This window comes from Oxyura jamaicensis, chromosome 3 (genome assembly GCF_011077185.1).
Source record: "Oxyura jamaicensis isolate SHBP4307 breed ruddy duck chromosome 3, BPBGC_Ojam_1.0, whole genome shotgun sequence".
NCBI classification, from domain to species: Eukaryota; Metazoa; Chordata; class Aves; order Anseriformes; family Anatidae; genus Oxyura; species Oxyura jamaicensis.
Window position 1 is genome coordinate 83,118,221 of NC_048895.1, and position 23,358 is coordinate 83,141,578.

At 35.8% G+C, this 23,358-nt stretch overlaps 1 protein-coding gene across 3 annotated transcripts in view; it reads left to right on the forward strand.

Moving 5' to 3' along the window:
- The window catches only part of IBTK (inhibitor of Bruton tyrosine kinase), a 55,449-nt gene that overhangs the window by 16,217 nt on the left and 15,874 nt on the right, over positions 1 to 23,358 (forward strand). The window contains exons 8-25 of one of the 3 annotated variants that reach the window (XM_035321329.1): positions 1,632 to 1,812; positions 3,004 to 3,127; positions 6,000 to 6,177; positions 7,386 to 7,563; positions 8,373 to 8,969; positions 10,174 to 10,260; positions 11,210 to 11,292; positions 11,383 to 11,420; positions 13,131 to 13,227; positions 13,615 to 13,716; positions 14,877 to 14,994; positions 15,795 to 15,855; positions 16,547 to 16,674; positions 18,894 to 19,006; positions 19,375 to 19,523; positions 19,899 to 20,062; positions 21,813 to 21,905; positions 23,169 to 23,327. In XM_035321329.1, coding sequence (XP_035177220.1) covers positions 1,632 to 1,812; positions 3,004 to 3,127; positions 6,000 to 6,177; positions 7,386 to 7,563; positions 8,373 to 8,969; positions 10,174 to 10,260; positions 11,210 to 11,292; positions 11,383 to 11,420; positions 13,131 to 13,227; positions 13,615 to 13,716; positions 14,877 to 14,994; positions 15,795 to 15,855; positions 16,547 to 16,674; positions 18,894 to 19,006; positions 19,375 to 19,523; positions 19,899 to 20,062; positions 21,813 to 21,905; positions 23,169 to 23,327 — 2,650 coding nt within the window. The remainder of the gene's footprint in view (positions 1 to 1,631; positions 1,813 to 3,003; positions 3,128 to 5,999; positions 6,178 to 7,385; positions 7,564 to 8,372; positions 8,970 to 10,173; positions 10,261 to 11,209; positions 11,293 to 11,382; positions 11,421 to 13,130; positions 13,228 to 13,614; positions 13,717 to 14,876; positions 14,995 to 15,794; positions 15,856 to 16,546; positions 16,675 to 18,893; positions 19,007 to 19,374; positions 19,524 to 19,898; positions 20,063 to 21,812; positions 21,906 to 23,168; positions 23,328 to 23,358) is intronic. The other 2 variants (XM_035321330.1, XM_035321331.1) reach the window with 2 other exon arrangements.

Sequence of the window (23,358 nt, forward strand, 5' to 3'; positions counted from 1 at the left end):
TCTTACAACAGAAGCCTAGTTAAAGCTTTCTCTCTTTTTTTCCTCTTCCAATCTGGTGATTTCAACCTTCCACACTTCTTTTGAAGAATATTTTTCGTTACTGGCAATCACTTGCATTTTGAAATGATGGGAGCTAGTCTGACTCTAGCTCTGGTATTTGAATTCTTATAACTAATTTTCTTTCTGTGTATGTTGAGTGGTTCTGCTACTGAAGCCATTCAGGAAACAAAATATTACTGTTTGTGTTGCAAATTACCCCAAGTCTCACTGATACCGTCCTTAATAAATCATAAACTAGCATTTATCGATCCTACCTATGTCCTTTTTTTCCCCCTGTGCACTGTAAACAAGCTACTGATAGCTTTTTTTATACTATCCTTTTGAAGTGAAATGCTTTCCCATATGTAGAATTTCTTTCAACACCATTACCAGAATTTTCGCTTAATTCAATATTATTCTGAAATTAAGAAAACCTAATAAAAATATTTGCCAACTAGCAAACTTCCTAATTTGTTGAACAAATGGGATATTTTAATCACATTTGTCTTTTCTAATAAACAGATATTGCAATATTGGTTTGGATTTTTTTGTATCTTGCTGCATACAAAACTTAGCTAGCTTGGTACTTACTTTATCTTTGTCACTTCTGCCATCAAGTTCAGACACTTTTGTGTTCCTATTTAAGATTGAAAAGGTATGTGAAAAAACATGTCTTTGTCTGAGAAGTACCTTACTACTGCATATCTGTTCTTTTTTGTTGCATATTTGTATATGCATCTATTCCATTTCTTTGTGACTGTGTGTGCTGTTGAGATCCTTCTGATATGCACATGGCCCGGTGCAGGACCATATGGAGGCAGTAACTTGTATCATGTGTGGTATAGTTTTATCAGCTGGGAACTGTGAAGGACCTTTGTTAAACCTTATCCCTGTATAGGAGGTTTGGTCATAGCACTACACTGACAGAACAGGGCTGCTTTCATCTTCAGAGGTAGCTCTGCTGCTTATCCCTGGATTTTTGTACGCTGATCCACTCTGTGGCGCAGACATAAGCGCACGCAGAGGAGGATTATGCTGTATACCTTTTTATAGATTATTTGTTTTAGGATTCGTAATGCAGCAGAGCAGTAATGACCTGATTCTTATGTTTTCAGAGTTCTTACATTAGAATTCCAACCTTGTCTTTTCTTTCATGTTACCTCCCTGCCTTGCGATTTGTATTACAAGCTTGCTTAGTTTATTCCAGTGGCTAGAATAACCCATAGTTTATGCCAGTGTGATAGTACTTCTAGTGTCTTCTAGTCTAGTGTCTACAACTGTAACATGATCAAACAAATGCTCTTTCTTTGGAATGAAAGGCAGTACAACTGCAGAGTCCAACCGTATTAAATAGCTGGCCCTGTAGAATATGCCGTACTTTATGTGTATCAGATCTTGAATATTTTCTGTAAACTAAAATGTGTATGTGTGGTGTATCTGTTACCTGTCTTATTAGTTTGAAGATAAATTATCTAATTACTGAGAAAGTCTTAGAGAACTTAAAGGTTCTTCAAAGTAGCATAACAGTGTCCTTTAAATGAACAATGTGTGGAATGTGAAATAATGCTTTTGGGGTGGGTTGTATTTTTTAGGTTATCTGCTGGATCCTAATGGTGAAAAATGTGTAACTGCACCTCGCCAAGTTTCTGCTCTACACCATAAAGATATCTCTGTGTCCCTGGTGTCTGCAAGTGATGGTGCTACAGTATGTGTGACTGAAAGAGGAGATATATATCTGCTTGCAGACTACCAGTGCAAAAAGATGGCTTCAAAGTATGTGGTACTCTGCTAATTTGTCATGAATTATGAGGTGAAGATTTCATTGTAGTCTTACGCTTGCATCTATTTTAAGGACTTTTGTGTATAAAATAGTGCTAATACAGTGTTTCCCTGAGTTTTCTTCATTTGTAGTTCTTACATATGAAATGGAGCCATCCCTTTTTTTTATTAGATGAGGCTAAGATCCACTCATAGTACACCGAGGAAGTTTAAAAAAGCATATTAACAAGAAATATTCCATGCTGTAGGTTTTAAAATTTTGAAACTGGTATTTTTTGTTCATCTGTTGACCTCAGTTTGTTTAAATTTGTCTTGGCAGAGGCACTGAAGGTGTGCTATTTTATTTAGTTATGTTGTTAGGATTTTGAGTCAGTAAGTTTGGCTCTGTATTTCATAATGTATTGTATGTATTTCATAATGATATATCATGCTAGGCGGAGTTCTTTTGGTTTGAAAGGGTGACCTTGTGAAGGCATCTGGTCCATGTGCTAAAACCGGAATGTAAAACCTGTTGAAGAAATTAGGTCTATGACTCATAAGTGACTATTATTATTAAATCATATGGTCCCATTCTCTCTAACTTAGTTTGCATTAACTGTTCAGCAGAGGTAATTAACAAATTTTGACAGCTCCCAGTTATATCTTTTCAGCTACAATTAAAATTGTAGCAATATTAATGTATAAGTGTTAGCTTAAGGGTTATTTTATACTTTGTTTTACATGTTAAATAACAGTGCTGATACTTGGAAAAAAATAATTCAATTTACTACACTCTTGTATTAGGAAACTGAAAAATGTTATCTTGCATGGTTTTGGTCAGTTAAAAATGCCCCCAAAGAAAGGTCTTTTAATACAAACTGCTAAATTAAACTCTTAAGACTGTAGTTTTTTTTTTTAATGCTTAAGATCAGAGCTAAACCATACAGCGGTTTTCACTCATGGAATTTCGTGAAGAACCTGTGGATATGATGCGATTTACTATTAGTAGACTGCAATTTTTTGCTTTTAGTATTTTATTAGTAATTGTTAGTTATACCACCAGGGGATAACTGAACTTAAGTAGCTTTTCAGTGTCACTACTTCAGTTTTTTTTAATTGTTTCTCTAAATGAGAGAACTCATTTTATCATAGGAGCAGTGTCTGTACATGATGAATAAATACTTCTTTAATCTTTTGTTCTTTCAGACAGCTGAACCTTAAAAAAGTTCTGGTTAATGGGGGCTGCTTGGAATATAAGGTAGACACCCAGCATCTTAAAGAAAGTGGGGGTCAGAAGATCTGCGTTTTAGCACTGGATGAAGCTGGAAGAGTAAGTTGTGTTCCTAAAATCATAATTACATAGTAAGCTGCATAAATAAACTGATTGATAAGAATTAAACCATTTGGGCTCCCTTGGTTTTGCCTGTGTTTTGATTTAAGAATTGAAGTAAAACTTACCTCGGGTAGCAATTTAAAATGCATGCTGAAATAATAACCAAATGACTCTATCTTTACTGTTCTACTTTAAACATAAGTTGATGGTACAAAATCATTCATAGAGAATATGCAATTCATTAAAAAACCAAAACAACAAACCACAACTATGGGAGGAACTACCAAAATAATGTACAGTAGTTTATTTTTAAATTTGTGAACATCTGATGTTTTTTCATTGGAGGTGGAAGGTCCTTTACTTTTGCCTACAGAACTGGTTATAGCATGCATGGTCTTTTTTCTCTCCTGTCTCCTTTTATCCCGCCTCCCCAGTCACTTTTACACCTTCCAGAAGCAGTTTCAGAAATAGCTTCTGAAATGTTTGCTGAGAAGCAGCAGTTCTGTAGACGTGATGTCCCTTGTATTGCTGAAAAGTTATTGCTAAACCTGGTGAATAGCTTAGGGTTTACAGCTAAATGTAGACACTCTGTTTTCTTAAAACTGCAATAGTAGGGAAGATTTATTATTTTATTTCCTTGTTCTCTCACAGAGTAGTTTATGCGGTACTTCAACAGCCTTTTCTAGCATAGGTCTGTTCAATGGGAGACCTAAGGCTTCAGTGCCATCTAGTGGCATTTGAGAAAACATTTTTTAAGAATGTTAAGAAGTGACTGTGTATCAAAATAGAGATCAGTGTGTGTATTTTCCTCTCTCTCTTTGCATTTATTTGAACAGATCTTATCAGTTTATTAGGTCATTAGATGTATCAGAGATGATACACTTCCAGTTCAGTATTTGGTCATATGAGGCTTAGCCTCTAGCATCTGTACTATTGGTAGCACCCTTTTGACATCTTTGGGATGCTACTTCAGCAGTGAGAAAGTACTTATCTTCCTGCATCAGTGGAACTGTGTCAACCTACATGGCATACTTTCCATGCTGAATGCTGGCAAATGCTAGGATTTGTGACTTAGTGATGTAGGCATTATTGAGTAAAGGGAGGGATGGGATCTTAATACTTCAGTTTCCTGAATCAACACTTCCTAGTCTACTTTCTTCACGAGAGTGTTTTTTAGCCAAGAGAAGAGAGGCCTGGGAGGAAATCTTACCAATGCCTATATGTACATACCTGCAGGTGTGACAGAGTCAGGCTCTTTTCATTGGTGCCCAGTGACAGGACAAGAGGCAGTAGGCATAGAATGAAACACAGGAGGTTCCCTCTGAACATTAGGAAACAATTTTTCACTGTTAGGGTGACTGAGCATGGATGTAGGTTGCCCAGATAGGTTGTGGAGTCTCACACCTTGAATATGCTCAGAAGCCATCTGGACATGGTTCTGGGCAGCCTTCTGTGGTTGGCACTGCTTGAGCAGAGCAGTTGGACCACTCTGATTCTGCAAGGCACAAGAGAGGGGAAAGGAAAAGGGTCACATCCTTTGTCCCTTCCTTATGTAGGTGTTGACAGACCTTTGCACCTCCTTCAGTGGGATGAGTAGAAAGCCTAACTTTAGCACCACCGATGTCACATCTGGGCTTACTTTCCTCAGGATTGTTGCTGTGTGCCCACTTCTAACAGACATTTACAGTACACCTGTGTATGGGGTCCTGCTGTGCATAGAATCTTAGAATGGTTTGGGTTGGAAGGGACCTTAAAGATCATCCAGACCCAACCCCTTGCTGGAGGCGGGGACACCTCCTACCAGACCAGGTTGCCATGAGACCCCATTCCAGCCTGGCCTTGAACACCTCCAGGGACAAGGCATCCACAACTTCCCTGGGAAACCTGTGCCAGTGCCTTGCCACCCTCTGAGTAAATAATTTATTCCTTAAATCTAATCTGAATCTACCCTCTTTTAGTTTAAAGCCATTACTCCTTGTCCTATCCCTACATTCCCTGACAAAGAGTCCCTCCCCAGCTTTCCTATTGGTCAACTTTAGGTATTGTAAGGTTGTTCTAAGGTCTCCCCAGAGCCTTCTCTTCTCCAGGCTGAACAACCCTGACTCCCTCAGCCTTTCTTTGTAGGAGAGGTGCTCCAGCCTCTTGATCATCTTTTAGACCCTCCTCTGTATTCATTCTAATAGGTCTATGTCCTTCTTGTGCTGGGGGCCCCAGAGCTGAACACAGGACTCTAGGTGGGGTCTCATGAGAGCAGAGTAGAGGAGAATCACCTCCCTCAGCCTACTGGCCATGCTTCTTTTTCATGCTTGTAGTCCTTCATGTTTGTATTGAATGTTTTCATGTTTATGTTTGGTTATAGTCTCTACTGCAGAACCTTAGATGCTACTGAGAAACTAAAGATTTTTATCAAACAATTAGCAATAAATGGTTTATATTTTTGCCCTGTTAGCTTTGAATTTGACCTAATTTATAACCAAACCAGTGGAACAAACTTGTAAATCAAGAACTGGATTAAGCTTGTTGCTTGACTTGACTTGTTACCTTTTGCTGTCCTTACTGAAATGGCAGTAACAACTGTCCTGTAAATGACTGTTACAAAAATGTTACAAAAACTATTCAGAGAAGCTTTTCAAATGTCCTTCGTGGACAAATGAATTAGATATCCTAATAGGGTTTTCCCATTTTACTTGTAGGTTCTTTGTACTAGATGCTCATAATGTTTAGGATAAGACTTTAGAGGATGTCATTCTCTTTTTATATGTGACTTTGAGGTGGCACGTTCTTGGGTTTAAAAAGTACAGTGTTGTATAACTGTCTCTATCATATGGATGTTTTCCCATTCTCTGAAAAAATGGTACCGGTGTTACAGGTTTTTTGCTGGAAGTCATCTAACAATTCCATGAAGCAATGTCGTTGGGTGTATGGCCGGCAAGTCTTCATGTCCGATGTTGCTTTAAATAGGAATGAAATGATGTTTGTCACACAGGATGGTGAAGCCTTCACTGGCAAGTGGCTGGAAGAAGGGAAAAAAACATCAGAAAAGAAAGGTTAGTTATGACTTTCTAATTTGAAGTACTTTTAATCAATAAAATAGTTTAATCAAACTTTTACAGTGTCTTTCTGCTGCTTGATCTAATGGTACTATGTGTCAGGTTCTTTCTTTTCCCCATGGTCGGTACACTGACGGCTACTCTTTTTCTCCCTCAGTAGTCCTAAGACTTACACTTGGATTAACCTTCAGGTGAAGATTTCCAGGAAGAAGAGTACTTTAAAAAAAAAAAAAAAATCCAGTGGTAGCATAAGGGTCCAGCGTAACAATTTAGTCACATATTAAATGATCAGTCCTAGAAAACTGGCATTGAATTAAAAGAGGAGCATGTACTTGCTTGTCATTGCTCAGTCAGTGAAACCTTATTTTGCTTCACAGACCATTATCTGAAAGTAGTATGGTCTCCAGAGCAATTTCTTCCTTATTCACTTGGCTCGTATTGCTGAGAATAGGTCCTAATAGATTCTTCTTTGGAGAAAAACATACCCCACTACTACAAGACAGGATTTTAATTGAAACTGTGGTCCCTATTTATGTAGATGTCTTAAAAATCTGTAGATAGCAATGGATCTACTTCCAACCCGGGCTCTATTTGAGCATTACAGATTGATTTTGTAGTTCTGCCTCGTTTGATATCTAGATTCCATCTTTAATTTTTTGCAGAAATGGGCTTATTTTTTGGCAGCAAAAATCTTTCCTCTGTTGCTCGTTGCAGAATTGTGTACTAGTTTTGTTCTGTCATTACTTTCCTTTATTCTACATCATATAGTGGTTCCCAAACACATCTTTCTGCATTCTTTGTCCTGGTGCTCGTATATATCTGTAGGCACTCTGTTCTTTCTGCTTATTGATGTTCATTTCATATCTTTAATATCTTTAAGGAAACTTTAGAATCCACACCTGTTGACTAGGTGAATTTCTAGTTGACATTCTGACTGCTTTGCAATGAATGCTTTTTGTGCTTTTTTTTGTGCTTTTTTTTTTGTGCTTTTTTTGCTTTTGTGTTTTTGTTTGTGTTGTTCTGAAAATTTTAATGAACAGGGTGTTATGTGAGCTGGAATCTTCAGCATAGTCCAGACCTTATCAGTGACTGCATCAGTGGATTTAACAAAGTCATTAATCTTTTTTTTATTTTTTCCTCTTATTTTATCAGTTGCATTTTAATTATCTTGACCATCTCGTGTTCTTCTTCACATCTTTTTTTAGCAGAACTTGTATCGAGCCCTCAGAATGCTTCATGTGAAACACCTTCTTCATCTGAAACAAACAGTGTGTATGAAAGAATTCGACTTCAGAAACTTACTTTTGTCCACCGAGCAGTTAGTGTTGCTACAGATCCTAATGGATGCAACTTTGCTGTTTTACAGTCAGATCCTAAAACGAGGTATAATTAAAATACCAATGACTGTTTCTTCCTCTGTGTGTTTGTGCATGTGATAACATTGTTCTGCTTTTCAAAAAAGCTTAATTTTCAGCTCATATAGATGTCGCAGTATATGTGGTTATCTATACTGCCAGAGAATAGCGCTTGTCAGTAATCAGCCATGTTATACAAATGAATAAGCTGAGTTCTTTGAGTAATTAGAATAGGTAGAACTGATATTTTATTGAAAGAGTTTAAGGCAAGCATTTGCAATGTAGTTATTAATAAGTTCTTAATACACTCAGAGATCTAAGCACTGTAGAAATCCATCCCTTCAGTCATCAACTTCAAAATGAAAGTGAAAAGTGAATCTTTGTTTTGAGAAATGAATAGACTACTGAATGATGTTCCTTGCACTCGTGTAGTAGTTTCTAATACATCTGATACAGGAGTAGATATTAGCTTTTTTCATATTCCTTTGAATTGTAATTTGAAATACAGCAAATATTTATGTTCTGTTGTTGGAAAATTTAGAAAGACCTAATAATACATGTATATGCGCTTAATTATAAAGATGAAATGCTGTTTTTGATATTCTGAAACATGATGGATTTTACGTATGTGGTTTAATCATTTAAGTAGCATACTATTGGTTCTTTTAATAAAGAATAGGACATGAAATTGAGTAGTCCAGCAACGTAAGAAAATGAAAAATAACAATAAATAACAAAAAACGAGTGAGAACACCCTCATCCTCTTCACTAACTGTACTGCATAAAATGGGATTGTAAATAGTGGATTTTTTTTTGATGGGATTAATTTTTTTCTAGTCTTTATGAAATTCCAAGCGTGTCATTATCAAGTTTTGGAGAGGATTTTGGCAAGCTGTTAAATGAAACAGATGAAATGGACAGTATCCATGATGTGACTCTTCAGATTGGCACAAGAACTTACCCTCTGCACAAATACATCTTGGCTGTACGTTCTGACTTCTTCAAGAAGCTCTTTGTTTCCAATGATGATCAACTAGACATTCCAGATGTCTACCGTAAAGATGAAGATGCTGTTGGATGTGATCTTTATGTAATAGAAAAAGTTCATCCAGATCTGTTCGGATACCTTCTGCAATTCATTTACACTGATACTTGTGATCTTTTGACTCATGGTTATAAACCAAAAATCCTGCATAAAGAAAAATCAGAAGAATATGAAAATACTTTAATTTCTAACCTGAACAAAATGAGTTTTGATGAAGATATTAACAGAAAGTCTGCATTCGAAGTTTACAGAAATAATCAAGTGCAAGTCCTAAATGAAAAACAGAAGAACAAGTCTAAAAAAGGCAAAATTGTTGGTGAAGAATCTAACCTCATAAAAATGCTGCAAAGTACTGCAAAAAAATTTGGACTCAGCAATTTAAGTGGAAGGTAGGTGAAAGGAAATATGTTTATATTCTGGCAAGCTCTTCGTGGTGTGTTATTTAAGCTGATTTAACTTGGTATTAAAGTTGAAGACTAGTTAGGGTTGCTGAGTCTGCCTTTTTTGCTTTTTTTTATGTTTTAAGTATAAAAGCTTACAGCATATGCTGTCACCTCTTTGAAGCAACATCAGTTTGTTCTGATGTTCTTTCCTAAGTCAAAGCATACATGACTTTTTTGAATAATGTCAGAAGTAGACTTAGTGTGATTCTGTACTTAAAGCAACGTTTTCCAGTAAGCTTCTACATGATGTAAATGTAGTGTTGTCCCTAATTCTAAGGGCCAAGACGTGACGTCTGTTGGAAATGACCTGACTTTCCAAAATGGCTGTCATAAAACATTATCTCTTTTGTAAGAGTCAGCTGATCTGATTGAGTTTTAGATTGATGGAGTTCTATGCTGTGCTCCGTAGTCTACCAGTTTTTTCCACCAATAACTTTGCTTTGTTTTATTTATTTATTTGTTCAAATTCCTGTTTAACTGATGCACTCCTCGTTTTGAAACTAATGGAAATGAGATCAAATGTCTCTGTAGAGAGATATTTTATTACTCTTTTTTTTTTTTCCTGCATTTATCTTTCCATTTTGGAGGAGGTAATGAGCTGTTTTATGGCAGTTGTCCTTACTGTATTTTTTACAAACACTAAAATTAATCCGCAAAGATGGAAAGCTGCTGCTAAATCTGAGCTTCCAAGTAAAATTGCCATGATAAAACACTTTCTCATTGAAAATATATATTGTGTAATCCACCAGCAACATTCTTGCATCTTCACCATTCCAACTCAAAAGCCTTCTTTGTAAACTAGGATGTTAAAAAGCCTGTGCTGAAATGTGCATCTCTTCCACGCCGCTGTGGTCAGATAACTGAGTGGTAGTGGAATACATAACTTTTAGATTTTTGACCATGTGATATTGGACTTTGGCCTTAAGTACAATGTTCATTAAAGATAAATAAAATTGCGAAGGTGTAGAAAGAATGTCCAGTTATATTTTACAACTGGCCCTTTGCAGTTTTCTATGAAAACTGGTTTTGATTCTTTTCCATATTTACAGTATTAGCCCACTGAAGTGCTATTAATCATTCCAGACTTTTTCTTAATAGTTTGGACTGTATACTAACTATATTATTTACAACTGATATTAATGATTTGCAGATTGGATGGAGTCAGATTAGAAAATGGAAAAATTAATGTTATCAACAGGAAGAATGGGAACAAACTGAAGTTTAATCAGAAGAAATGGTAAACTTTTGAAATTAAGTTTTCCTCAGCTCTGCTATCTTCCTCTTCTGTCATCTCATTACCTGTTAAGTGTATGCGAAGATTGATTAGCCATGTTTTTAGCTTCTGGTGTACCCTTGTCCCCTTCATGGTAACAACTATTTGGAAGTTCTCTATAGATACTCTGATCTGTGATTCGGTAATCTGGGATAGGTTATATATAGTATATTTTGGCTTCTTTCTCCTGTACGTTAATATGTTCTGTTGATTAACTGTCATAGAATACTAATGCCAGGAGAGATTTTGTGGGTAGCCCAGTCAAAAGCAGTTTGACTTCTTGCAAATATGCTTGCTATGACACTGAGATTACATGGATTTGGAAATAAGCAAATGTGTGATTTTCTTTTTTTTCCAAGGAGAAAAATCTCTGGAATATCTTTCAGTAGAAGAAAATCATTACACTTATAAAAGGGCTCATTATTCTTTAATTCCCTTGGTATGATTGGCTTGAATAGCCTGCTTATATAATTAAAAAAAAGCTATGTTGTGCAAAAGTAACTTTTTTTTAAAATAAGTTGGATTACTTTACTCTTAAAATGCTTTGCCAAAGCTTTTAGTAGGTATTAATTTAACAGAAATAACTAACTTAATATAGACCACTTGAGATTAACTAAAATTAGCCATAATTAATTATTTGGTCATAGCTGTTTGAAACAGTAATTGACAAAGTTTTGAAGGAAAAACCTGAGATGGAATGACTGCCTTTTGTGAATCTTTTCTTGGCACAAAAAGCCCTTCTCACTTGAAATTATCATGTCTTTACTGTTAGGATCGTTCTATTTAACATTATTAAAATTCAGATGTATTTTATGTGAAGTCCTAACTTGCACAAGTAAGAATGTATTTGTATAGTGTACAATTGACAGTCTCCTGAACAGTCACAGTTCTGATCTCATTAAATATCTTCTAGCTCGTACCTCTGTGATGTGACCCTGAAATCTTTAGATGGAAAGGAATTCCCGTGTCATAAGTGTGTACTTTGTGCAAGACTTGGTATGTGTGTATATATATATAATCTATATTTTTCTTTTTTTTAAAACTGAACTTTTACTGCATCTTGAACTGAAATGCCTTTCTTTACAGATTATTTTCACAGCATGTTAAGCAGCTCATGGATTGAGGTAAGCTTGCCAATACATATGTGTGATAGTATGTTTTGTAACAGCAAGTAAGTAACAGCTTTTCAGTTTTTTTTCTAGACTAATGTATCTTAAATAATGGGGAAGGGGAAGGGCTGAATTCTTGGCTCCTGTTTGCAAGGAAAAAAAAACGTTTGGTTAATTTACATTTGCACTGTTGAGATTTTGTATTATATGAGAATAATAAATGTAAGAATATGTATGAAAGGAGATCAAATTACTATTTCCTGTTTGCAGTTTATTTTGAGCTAGTTCACAGCTGGCCAGTTCACATAAGACACTGATGCTTTGGTTGTATTATCATATCTTTCCTGTGAAAGATCTTACAATTTAAGTTGTATGCATTATCGAATAGCTTTTCATAAGTACTGAGTGAAAGGTACAGCAAAACTGAAAGTCAATGTGTAGAATCTCTATTTGATTTCTACTGTTAATAGAACGGAGTATATCAAAGGCTATTCCATTGAAGTCACCAGGTGCTGCTTCAAAAGGTGTTGGTATTCTATATGGCTTAGTTAGTATTTGCTAGTTGTGTGTATCAATGTCTTAGCTGTTCCTGGACGTTGGGATTTCACTAGATGCTTCTGTTTAAGTGTCTGAATACTCTAGGTAATTTTTATTGGATGAGTGGATAGATGTAGATGGATGAGCATTTTTCAGAGATTGAAAGCTAAAGCAGCATTCAAGAGTTTTCTCAACTTTCCATAGCTTTTTGGCAATACTTTAATCTAAGAACCTGGTGAAGTACTGGCAGCTCTTTTTTGCTGAGTTACAGAACTTTATAAATCACTTAAGTTACTGTGCTGCCTCAGTCATCCATGAGAAAACGTATCTGGAACACTGGGAGATGAGTGATTTAAAAAAAAAATAAGTGTTGAGTGTCTGTTTGTGTTGATGATGGCTGTATCAGCTGTATGTAGATTGTCAGTTGTCTTATTTCATAAGCAAATCTAAATCATAAATAAATCTTTTGTGAATCAAGTGCTCTAGATGTTGTATAAAAATCTTAATGCCTGTAAGAATTTTTTAAAAATAAGGTGGGAAATATGTCAGTACCAGTAATGTATTCTCAAGCAAAATAAATCTTTTAGTATCAAACTTTGTTTCAGCACTGACTGAAGCAAATAGTTGTTAAGCAATGACATTGAATAAACTTGAACGGTGATGGTTACATGATTTAATGGCTAATGTTCATATAAAATATGTCATATAAAAGCTTTGCCTATATGGTTAGAATGGTTCTTCAAATGAACAGTTTGAGGACCTTATTTTCTGTGGGATTAACAGTAGAAGCTAAATTAACCTTACAATTCTATTCTTAAGTGGTAACTTGTGATTTCACTAGATCTTTTACCTTGAAAGGAAAGGAGTTCAGTTTTCTACTTCTAAACAGTTGTGGGTAAAATAATATAATTAAAGAGGTTTGTTAGAGAAGATCCTTGAACTGACAGAAAACACTGAGCAATTTCCTGGTTATACAGAAGTCTGGACTGACTTTAATTGTTCTGCTTCAATTAATTCTTAAAGATCTTGATTAAATTTTGTCCAAATGCTTAAATAATTGTTTAACATCGAAAATGTGAACCTCAGCCTGAATTATTTGCTAAATTACTGTCTTAACTTTTTTTTTAAAAAAGTATTTTCTAAGTAGCCAACTTCATTTACCTTTTTTCCTCTCCTTTTGCATTTTAGGCTTCCTGTTGTTCTGCTCTGGAAATGCCAATCCATTCTGACATACTGCAGATAATTATAGATTACCTTTATACAGATGAAGCTCTTGCAATAAAAGGTGCCAGTAACATATTTTCAACTCAACTGCAGCTGCTGTGTTTTATATTTTTAAAATAGAAATTCCATGTGTGCATTGAAGTTTTATGTAGAAAATCCAAATTGGTCTGTCTTTAGATTTTGAGTCTGTTTACCCTAAGCTTTGTTGTACCTTTTTTTTCAGTTTGCCAGACTCTCTAGTTTCCCTTTTCCCTTCTTTAGCTTCTTAAAAAAAATAAAATAAAAAATCACCTTTTGTGCTTTTCTGTTTTATTCCTTTGTTGTGAAAATTCCCATCAGAATTGGCAGAGTCAGTACATTTGTCTCCAGCTAAAATCTTGCTGAAGCTCTGTGTGTAACAGTTGTTCATGACTTCCCCACATTGTTTATGTGATGCTTTGTTTTCCAGATTCTCAAAATGTGGAATTCATATGTAATGTTCTTGTGGTAGCAGACCAGCTACTTATATCCAGACTGAAAGAAATGTGTGAAGTAGCCATTGCAGAAAAACGTGAGTTCTTCCACTTCTGTTATAATGGCTCGGAGATTAAAATAGACTTTTTTAGATGTTAAAGTTCTTGCCTTTTCGTCTTTATATTTATATAATTTTTTATATATTTTTATAAATATTATATATATATAATTTTATATATAATTTTTATATATATTTTATATAATATTTATATTATCTTTATTTTGCTTATATTTCTTTGCTGTGGTTACCTTCTGCCCTTAATTGCACGGTACTAACTGTTGCTTCTTTAGTTTGGGTGAGGTTCTAGATTAGCATAATCATTATTTCTTAAAGCCTCCTTCATTCCTTTTCTTCATTTTGCCATCTTTAGTTGTTTAAAAAAAAGGGGGGGGGGAATCACCACAACAAAAAGACAAACTTTTATCAGAGCTTTATTTCTGCCAATTTCTGTTCTTTCTTTCAGAAATTAACATTTCTGGTCTTTAAAAAATGACAAAATTTATTTTGTGTTTCTATTTCTGTCCTTGCGTTGAGTTCTCCTAGGTCTTCTGTTTAGTTGACACAATAGTGTTCCTATATGGCTATGAAGATCTGTCTCTTCTAGAAAACATTAGATGTTGCTCAGCTTCACATACAAAGGCAGTATACAATTTTTGCTTGTCATTGTCATTTCTCGATGACTTCCCCTTCCTCACAGCTTTTTTTCTTTCTCTAACCAAAAGGAAGATTTGGAGATCAATGAAGAGTTTTATGCTGTGTGTGTGTGAAACTTGCTGTTTTTAGCTTTCATTTTCCCCTTTATAGTGATCCACTGAATTTCAATGTACTGAAATTAATGTATCTGTAGGTAGGACCTTTATATTTCTGTGAAGTAGCCTTTGCATTCAAGATGCTATGAAGTTATGTGGAGCTTGCTGTAGTTTATTTCTATTTGAGCATTAGGGTTTTTTCTAGGAAGGAAAAGTATTTATTTTCCAGATGTTTAACTAGTTTTTGCTGTGCAACAAGTCTGAAAAAAATGCTCCATGAGATAGCAACATGTTATCCTGTTCTCTATGATTCTATTTAGGGTTGTGGTTTCATGGGGGATATTGTTGGCAGGGGGATGGTTGGACCAGGTATCTTGGAGGTCTTTTCCAATCTTTTCCAACCTTCATGATTCTATGAGTTTAGTTTGTTGTGTTTTGTCTTTGCAGTTACTTTAAAGAATGCTGCTGAGCTGCTGGAGTTCTCAGCAATGTATAATGCTGAACAGTTAAAACTGTCCTGCCTGCAGTTCATAGGACTCAATATGGCAGCTTTGCTTGAAGCAAGGTAAGGAGAGACGTATACGTGTTTGTGTACTAGCTGTTTAATTCAGATATTCCAGAAAGGCAGTTTTTGCAAGAACTATAAGGAACAGTTAAATGTTAAAGTGCAACTGAGCACTGCTCCTGTAAAGGAAGGCTCATTTTTGCCAAATGGAGAGAGAAACTAATTACATATCTGTACATACTCTACGAGTACAAAAAACTGTTACAATCTGGCATGAAAAGCCTGAATTAGGGGGAGAAACTTGTCTTTACATCTTCATACGTATGAAGTCATACACAGTCATTAATAGGTAGCAAGAATTCTGATCTTTTAGGCCTGACACAAAACGTAGCCATTATAGCCTTGAGCAAGGAGAGCCGTTCATGCAGGCAAGATAGAATTTTGTTGCAGAACTTGTTGTTATAGTATTACTTTCTGGCATAAATGTCAGAGGATATTTTGGCTGAGTTTTACAGAAGAATTTGCTTAGACTTGGATGACACATACCTATGCAGAAACAGGTAATGCAATAATCAGGTCATAGTAATCTAACTACATACATAGGTCTGTGTTGGCTGTGGCTTTAAGGAAACGTAGACTGTCTGGAAAGGTTAGGGTTTTAATCCTGCCTTATAACAAGAGCATTAACTAGTTTATACTTCCATTTGTGTGACTACTATGGATGTGTAATAATGCAACTAAATGAGATTTATGTAGGACATTCATTTGAGCTTTTCATTAATGTAATTTTTATCTTTTTCAAGCTTAGCTTATCTTTAAAAGCTTGAAAAAGCAATACTTGTTTTTTGTTTGTTTTTAAGGACTCTGGATGTCTTAAGTGATGAAGTTGTAAAGGATCTTTCTGTTTATTACAGGAAAATGGTAAGTTGAACAAGTTGAGTGTAAGGTTTAAAGTGAGAACAGGTGGGTAATATGTACCTTCAGGGTCTGTAGATGACAGGTTGCAAGTGGAACATATGACTCAAAAAATGAATGTTAGCTGTTACCAATCTCATGGAGCTCATATTTCCTTATTTACTAGCCATTGCTACAACAGTACAGTCCTATAAATCCATTAAAATATACCTTAAATGTATTAAATGTTCTTTAACAGTTATTGTGTGGGGAAAAATTAAGGAAGATTTGTGGAAAAGGACATTCCTTAGAAGAAAGGAAATCAGTAAAAAGTACAGTGTTCTCATTAGATCTTAAGGGCAATGAGAAAAATGTGAAAGTTGAACTTCCACACATAAGGGGAAAACCAAGGCACATTATAATCCTGTATACTTTAACTGTATAGAAGTAGAGGACGAGAGTTCATACAAACCTGAAGCATCTTCTGTCAGGAGTTACAGACAGCTGAAGCATATATACATTCTGAATCTATCCCTTAAATGAAAGAATTCTTCTTCTGTTCTACTTAGAGAAGTAACTGAAGTTTATAAGCTGGTTAAATAATCAATCTATAAAAATGTTTTAAATAACTGTCATTTTTGGTCCTTCCACAAGAGATCAAATATTTACTAGCAAGCAATTTAAGAGCAATGATTTTTAACAGCTTTTACAACTATAGATTCCAGCTATGGTCAGGAGGGTAATTACTCCATATCCAGATGGACCTGACTTGAGTTCTTTTGAGCCTGAAGACGGAGAGAACTTTGTTTTTTTAAAGGAAGAAATGAATACAGAACAGAATTCTCAGTAAGTATCTGTTTTACATAAACATTTATAACCAAGTGAGGTACATATGGTATTTATACCCCATTTGTATGGTGCTTGACTGACTCCCTTTAGGTTCAGAATTGAAATATATCAGGAAATAGGAGTAGTGGAGATTTCAAAGACTTTTTCTCAGTGCCCTTAAGTGTTACAAAATGTTGTGAAATTGCAGTGGAACACTTTTTTCCCCCCCTCTGTTTGATTGACAGAGCACTGCTGGGCACAGGTACAGACCAGGAGACAAGTGGCTGGAGCTCAGCAGCATGGGATCTGGGGGTGGTGGTTGGCAGCAGGCTCAACATTGAGCCAGCTACGTGCCCTGTCAAAAGAGGTAATGCTCCTGCTATATTTAGCATTGGTGTGGCCTCTTCTTGATTATTATGTGTAGTTCTGAGGTCCACAATATAAAAAGGATGTTAAGGTTCCTTGAAAGCATCCAGGCAAGAGTAGCAAAGATAGTAAAAAGGGATGGAAGGCATGTTCTATCAGGAGAGGCTGAGGGCACTTGGGCTGTCTGGTATGGAGAAAAGGAGGCTGAGGGGTGACCTTGTGGCTCTCTGCAAACTCCTTAGCAGGGGAGGAGAGAGGGAAGTGCCGGTCTCTGCTCCCTGGGAATCAGTGATAAGCTGCTTCAGGGAAGGTTCAGACTAGATAGATAGAAAGAGAATTTTTGTTACTGTTGAGGGGTTGTCAAATTCTGGAGAGGTGGATGATGCCCCATGTCAGTCAGTGTTCAGGGAACGTTTGGGTAATGCCCCATTGATATGTGTTAACTTTTTTGTAACAGGCAGGCAGTTAGGCTTGATGATGTTTGTAGGGCATTTCCTTCTGTCCTATTCTGTCCAGCAAAATAGGAAAATGAGCACTGAAAACGAAGTTTAGGCATTGTGCATATGTGGCAGCACCTATGGATGTGTGAGAAAAACTATGAAATTCACTGAATTAGGAGAAAAAGAGAAAAATACGTATTTTTAATTACTGTGCATTTGGAAAATACTGTTGATCTGCATTTCTCAGTGTTAACAGAATGTCATGTGAAATTGCAAGTTTTGTACCATGAGTTTGTAATCTGTTGGTACTATCTGCTGAAGAGTGATTAAAACAAACTGCCTATGTTTAAGAAGTGTTAGAAAATGTGATTCAAACAACTGTAGATTAGGTTATTTGTTCTTGGTAGCTTTCTGGACTTCTGCTATTCTGCTTTTACACTTGTTCTGTAGGCAAGGAGGTGAGACCAATAGGAGTTGTAGAGTCTTGTCAGGCTAACTTAATAGGCTTCTTTTCTGATGAGCAAATAAACTTACAGCTACTTCTTTTGGTACAGTTTTTAAACTGGAGAAGTTGACTGTGACAATTTCACAACTATGAAAAATTAATTAAATATGATGACTTGGTAACGTGAAATTGTGCCAAAGTGAACTAGTTTAGATAAGAGCTAGTAGATCAAGGGAACTGGAGAGGCTGTTTTGTTATTAGATGTAAAGCATTCTTTTTTACAGGCTATGTGATAACCTTTAGGGGATAGGGAAATTTTCTTTTTAAAAGACAAATATTTTAAGGTTACAATATTGATGCAGGAATGAGTAGGTTCATGTATATTTATCCCCCCAAAGTAGAGAAGTTGAGGTACTGTAGCTGTGATTCTGAATTTCTAGTGTTGTTAAAATAGGGAGTCCTTTTATTTGATTCCACTGTTCCTAATGTTATAGGATATGTAGGAACAAGTGACATTCTGGTTACATGACCACATACCCACTCTATTGCAGTGGTAGTGCTAACTTGGTGTTGGTATCTGTGCTGGGCATAAAGAGCTACTTTGCTTTCTGCCAGTTTCTGTGATGTGTAGCAAGCTTAATCTGACCTAGGTGGCAGTGCCAGCCTATGTAGCTGCTGTGTCTTCCACTGTCTCAACACAAGTGTTTGTGCAGTGGAACAGATCAGAGACTAGATCAACATAAGAGAGGTTTTTTTCTTTTCCTTTTATGTTTTTATTCCCCTGAATCATTTACGAAATATTTATGCTAATGCATAAACAAGGGTAGTGCCAGAGAAGGAGGAAGCAACTAGTGACAGCTGATGGGAGCAACAATTTCTGCTTAAAGTATAACCACAGCTGCTGCCTGAAAAACTTGACATTGATACTTCTGAAACTAGATTTCCTTGATGGTTTAATCCATCTTGTAACTTTTTGTTTTTAACAGGGAAGCCCTTTTCAAAAGAGCAAAAACTAAGGCAAAAAAGAAGCCACGGAAACGCTCTGACAGTTCTGGGGGATATAATCTATCAGACATTATTCAGAGTCCAGCCTCTACAGGTCAGTGGGAAAGAGTTTCCTTTCAGGTATAAAAACAGAGCATAAAGTTTAATATGCAATGTAATTTTTATACTTCAACCATTAAAACTTGCAAATACTGTTTTCTAGTAAACACCACAGTTGTGTTTGAATTGTCAATTCCTAAGACTAAGTTGATTAAAGGGATGGTTGTCATCTTAAGCTTGTGTGCAAAGTTTTCTGTAAAAGCATGGCTTGTGTAAAAACAATGCTAATGGACACTTAAGTGTAACAAATTAGTTACTTTGTACCCATGCTATGTAGTTAATAATTCTTGCTTTGCTTTTTTAATCATTGTTTAGTCCTACTCTCATGATATAATAGTTTTACTTCCTGTTCTTATTTCTTAGGCTCCATAAAGCTGGATAAAACTAACTCCATAGAATCGCTTCCAGAACTCCTAACCTCTGATTCTGAAGGTAGTTATGCAGGAGTGGGTAGCCCCAGAGACTTGCAGTCCCCTGACTTCACAAAAGGATTTCATCCAGAGAGGACTGAGGTTGGATCTATTTGTTCCTAGCAATTTATTTTTGTTTATCTAATCCATCAAAAGCAGGGCTTGCATCTTTGGAGTGTTTCTGAGAAGCTGTTGGCCTTAAGATGGAGACACTTTTGCTTAACTGGCAAAGAAAAATAATTTTGAGGTAATTCTGCCTACGTTTAGTGTTACAGATTTAGAAATGAACATCTCAGAGTAAATTTTCCATTAACAAGATGCATGTTTGGACTTTGATTCAGGGTGAAGTGTGAAGCAAAAAAAAAAAAAGGGGGGGGGTACAAATAATAGTCTGAGCAGGGATTCACTTTTTTCTGAGGGAAAAAATGAGAGAATATTTGGAGAATATTTATGCAACATTTTTTTTTCTTTTTTTAGATGAAAGACAAAGCATGTAGTCAGCCTATGAAAGCCTCTCAACCTAACAAGGAGATGAAGTCATACAGGGGATCGTCAGCGTTGGTACAATCTGTTCCACAGATCATTCCCAGTACCAAAAGCAACTCTGCAACCTCTCCAAATTGGGTAGCAACCAGTTTCAGGTGGAGTACTAGTTGTACCTACCTAAGTTACAGTCAATATTCTTCACGTGCTGGTGAATGCTATTCAGCCTGAAAGGTTAATTGATCCTCAAAATGATCATAAGTTACTTGACACGTGCATTAAAATGTTGGTAGCTTTATTGAACTGGTACTTATTCTTTGAGAATTTTTCTTTGAGAAAAGTTATTGATAACTTTTAAGTCTTACCAATCTGGATTTGTGCAATCTTATTTTAAAGAGGCCTGCTTCATTAACTTTTTGTAAAATAGTAGGCTGTTTTCTGTGGAATCAGATGATGCTTGAAGTCGTTGGAAGCACTATTGTACTTCGGCATTTTTAAGCCATTCCTTTAAACTTAAATGATCTGTGAAAATCAACAACTCAGCTTTAACTGGTACAGTAATAAAATAATTGAGAATGATTTTTTTTATCTCTAGTAGTATCTACATATGAAAGTGTACGTACTCTAATGGGCTGAATATCCATCCTGCTTTTTGTCCTGGCTCTGACAGTTGTCAATAAAGGCTGATGAGGGAAGAGGTCAAGGATTTAGGGAATCATATAGCAATAACTTAACAGTTTTACCGGCCTCTGTTAGTTTGTGTATCATGGGCTTTGTGATTGCAGGTGATAAAGCTGTAGAAATCAAAAATCGCAGCTCTGAAATATATGATTCAGCCTGCAGGGTCCAGTAGGTCGACTTCTGTCTTGTCATGTAGTCTGTGCAGAGAGGGTGACACATCCCCCAACTGAATCTTTAGTGTTCAGACTAGTTGGAAGAAGTACCCCCTTCATTTTCTGCCTTACAGTTCTTCTGGGATATTTTTTAGAGAGTTATGTGAAAAGGGAACAAATAAAGCCAAGGGACTTTGTTCTAATATCCCCGTACCTTTATGGGTTTCCCTTGTACTCCTTTGCTTTTTCTAGTATTGCTAGCACGTGATGTCCAAAAAAGGCAGGCAGTACTGTTCTGTTGAGCATTTTAAGGATTAATAGTGTAGCATATTTGGTTGAAGTACTACTAAGGAGCAGTGATGACAGGGTTTGGTGTGACTTCCTACTGATTAATTCACTACTTAGTCCATAGCAGTTGGTTTTATGTAAAAAGTGTTGCTTATGTCTGATTCCAGGGTCTGTCTTTAAATGTAATTTACAAATATCTTCAAATACATAAGTTTTAATTGATAGTTTTCCATAAATCTTAGAAATGTCTGGATTCAATTCATGTTTGTTTCTATGGAAGTTTAAAAGTAGGTAATCTACAAGAAAAAAAAAAGATTCCCAAAGTTTGACAGTGTAGCTGTTGTTTGTACAGAGCTTTAACTGGCAAAGGAGGTTCTGTGCCATGTGAAATATTTTTAAACAAGTTCTTCAAAGAAAGATATTTCAGCTTGCCTGAAGAAGCTGTGAACAATGCTCCTCTAATACTTAATGTGAGCAGTTGGCTACTAAATAAGTATCCTGGATTTAGGTTTGATTTTTTTTAAAGTAATCACAGTTCACATCTTTTTGTTTCATAGCATAATGATTTTTGAGAGTATTTTTATAGTATGTTCTTAAATATGTATATATTTATAAAAGTTTTGTCAGAAACATTGTATTTGAGGTTTGCCATAATTAAGGAAACAGACATAAATTATACATCCGGTTACCAATCTTATGTATGATTTAGAGGATTTCAGTGAAGGTTGAAACTGTGGAATGTAAGTAAAAATGAGTGCCTTGTAAGGTAACTCTATTTTTCATTTAGTCCTGCCAGTCCTCCTGCTATGGATCTAAGAACTATCATGGAAATTGAAGAAAATATGCAGAAATGTGGAACCATGCCAAAGACAAATTCAAGGTTGGTAAAAAACGAAAATTTATAAAAGAAAAGTGTGATAGACTAGGCCATTATGAATTTACTTAGTGGTTCTGGCAATCCAGAGTTGAAAACGAGTAGGAGAAAAGATGTCCTCTTTCTTTTTTGAACAACTTTGTTTACTTATAGTTCGTTATAGTGTTTTTTTGTTTGTTTTGTGTTTTTATCATTCAGAATTTATCCCCTTATTTTCACTGTAGTCTTGCTTGGTCAACTACTGTGAAAACATGTCCTAGCTTTTGAAATGAAAAGCAGGAAAGCAAGGAAGTGCTAGGAATTTGCTATCTTAAATAATTGGTTTGCTCTGCTGAACTTTACTATTTTCAACCAAAAATGATTAACTGTTGTACATAGCACTTAGGAAATCACTTGTGGACTATATTGTAACTGATCGTGAAGTTTTATCTCGTCTCACATCCTTTGTTACATTCTGTCCCCATCACCTCAACATATCAATATGTTGATATTAACAATTCTTAGTCAAGGGTGGTTCTTGCTCTGAGAAGCACCTCAAAGACCTAGTGAGAGAATTAGACCAGATATTTATTACATGGTGATGTAGGGAATACATCATACTGGAGATAACTTGCATGACCTTTAAAGTGTGACATTCTTGTAAAGGACAGGTAGGAGAAGAGTCCTGGAGCCCTTTGATCAAGTTCATTCTTTCACAGGAGAGAAATATATTATTCAGTCAATAATATATGCTTACGGTAAATTGGAAGAAACTATTTGTTGTGGTCTTGTTTTGTTTTTCTTTGACCAAGTAAAGGATTGCTGTCTAGGTTGATTCAGAAGCTGTGAACCAAACATTTGAGAATGAGGAATCCAAATAATTTAGAAAACAAATTACTACACACAGGAAAAAATGGCTGTATGCTGCTGTGTACATTCTTTTTAATACAAAAAATATTTTTGCTTTAAGGGAGCTAAATTTCTGTCAGTCTAAAAAGTCACAAAAATAGTCTTAACCTGATGTAGGATCTACCCTATATTTTCCCTTATAGGAATTGGTATGAGGAATCATTTTGTGGTGCTTTTCTTTCTGTCAGTCTTAATACTTACTGATCCTCCTTTTGCTCCTCAGCCAACCAACCCCCCTGCCCACCCTCTGCCCATTGTCACCACACTGGATAAAGTATTTTGGTCTAGGAAAGAAATTTCTCAGTTTAATATGCAATTTTAAAGGCAAGTCATCTGAAAGGACACTGATCTGACATCTTTCTTTGCAATATCAATTCACAGCAGAATGGTTTCTCATGGAATCAAGCTTTCTCAGAAGCAAAGGAAAATGATTGCCTTGGCAGCAAAAGATAATGGTTCAGTAACTACCAGCACGGAGCCTACTCCACTAATTACTGTACCACCCACACCTACGAAAGTTGCAAAACTGGGGAACGCATGGTACGTTAAAAGTCAAAAGGTTTTTAGAGGG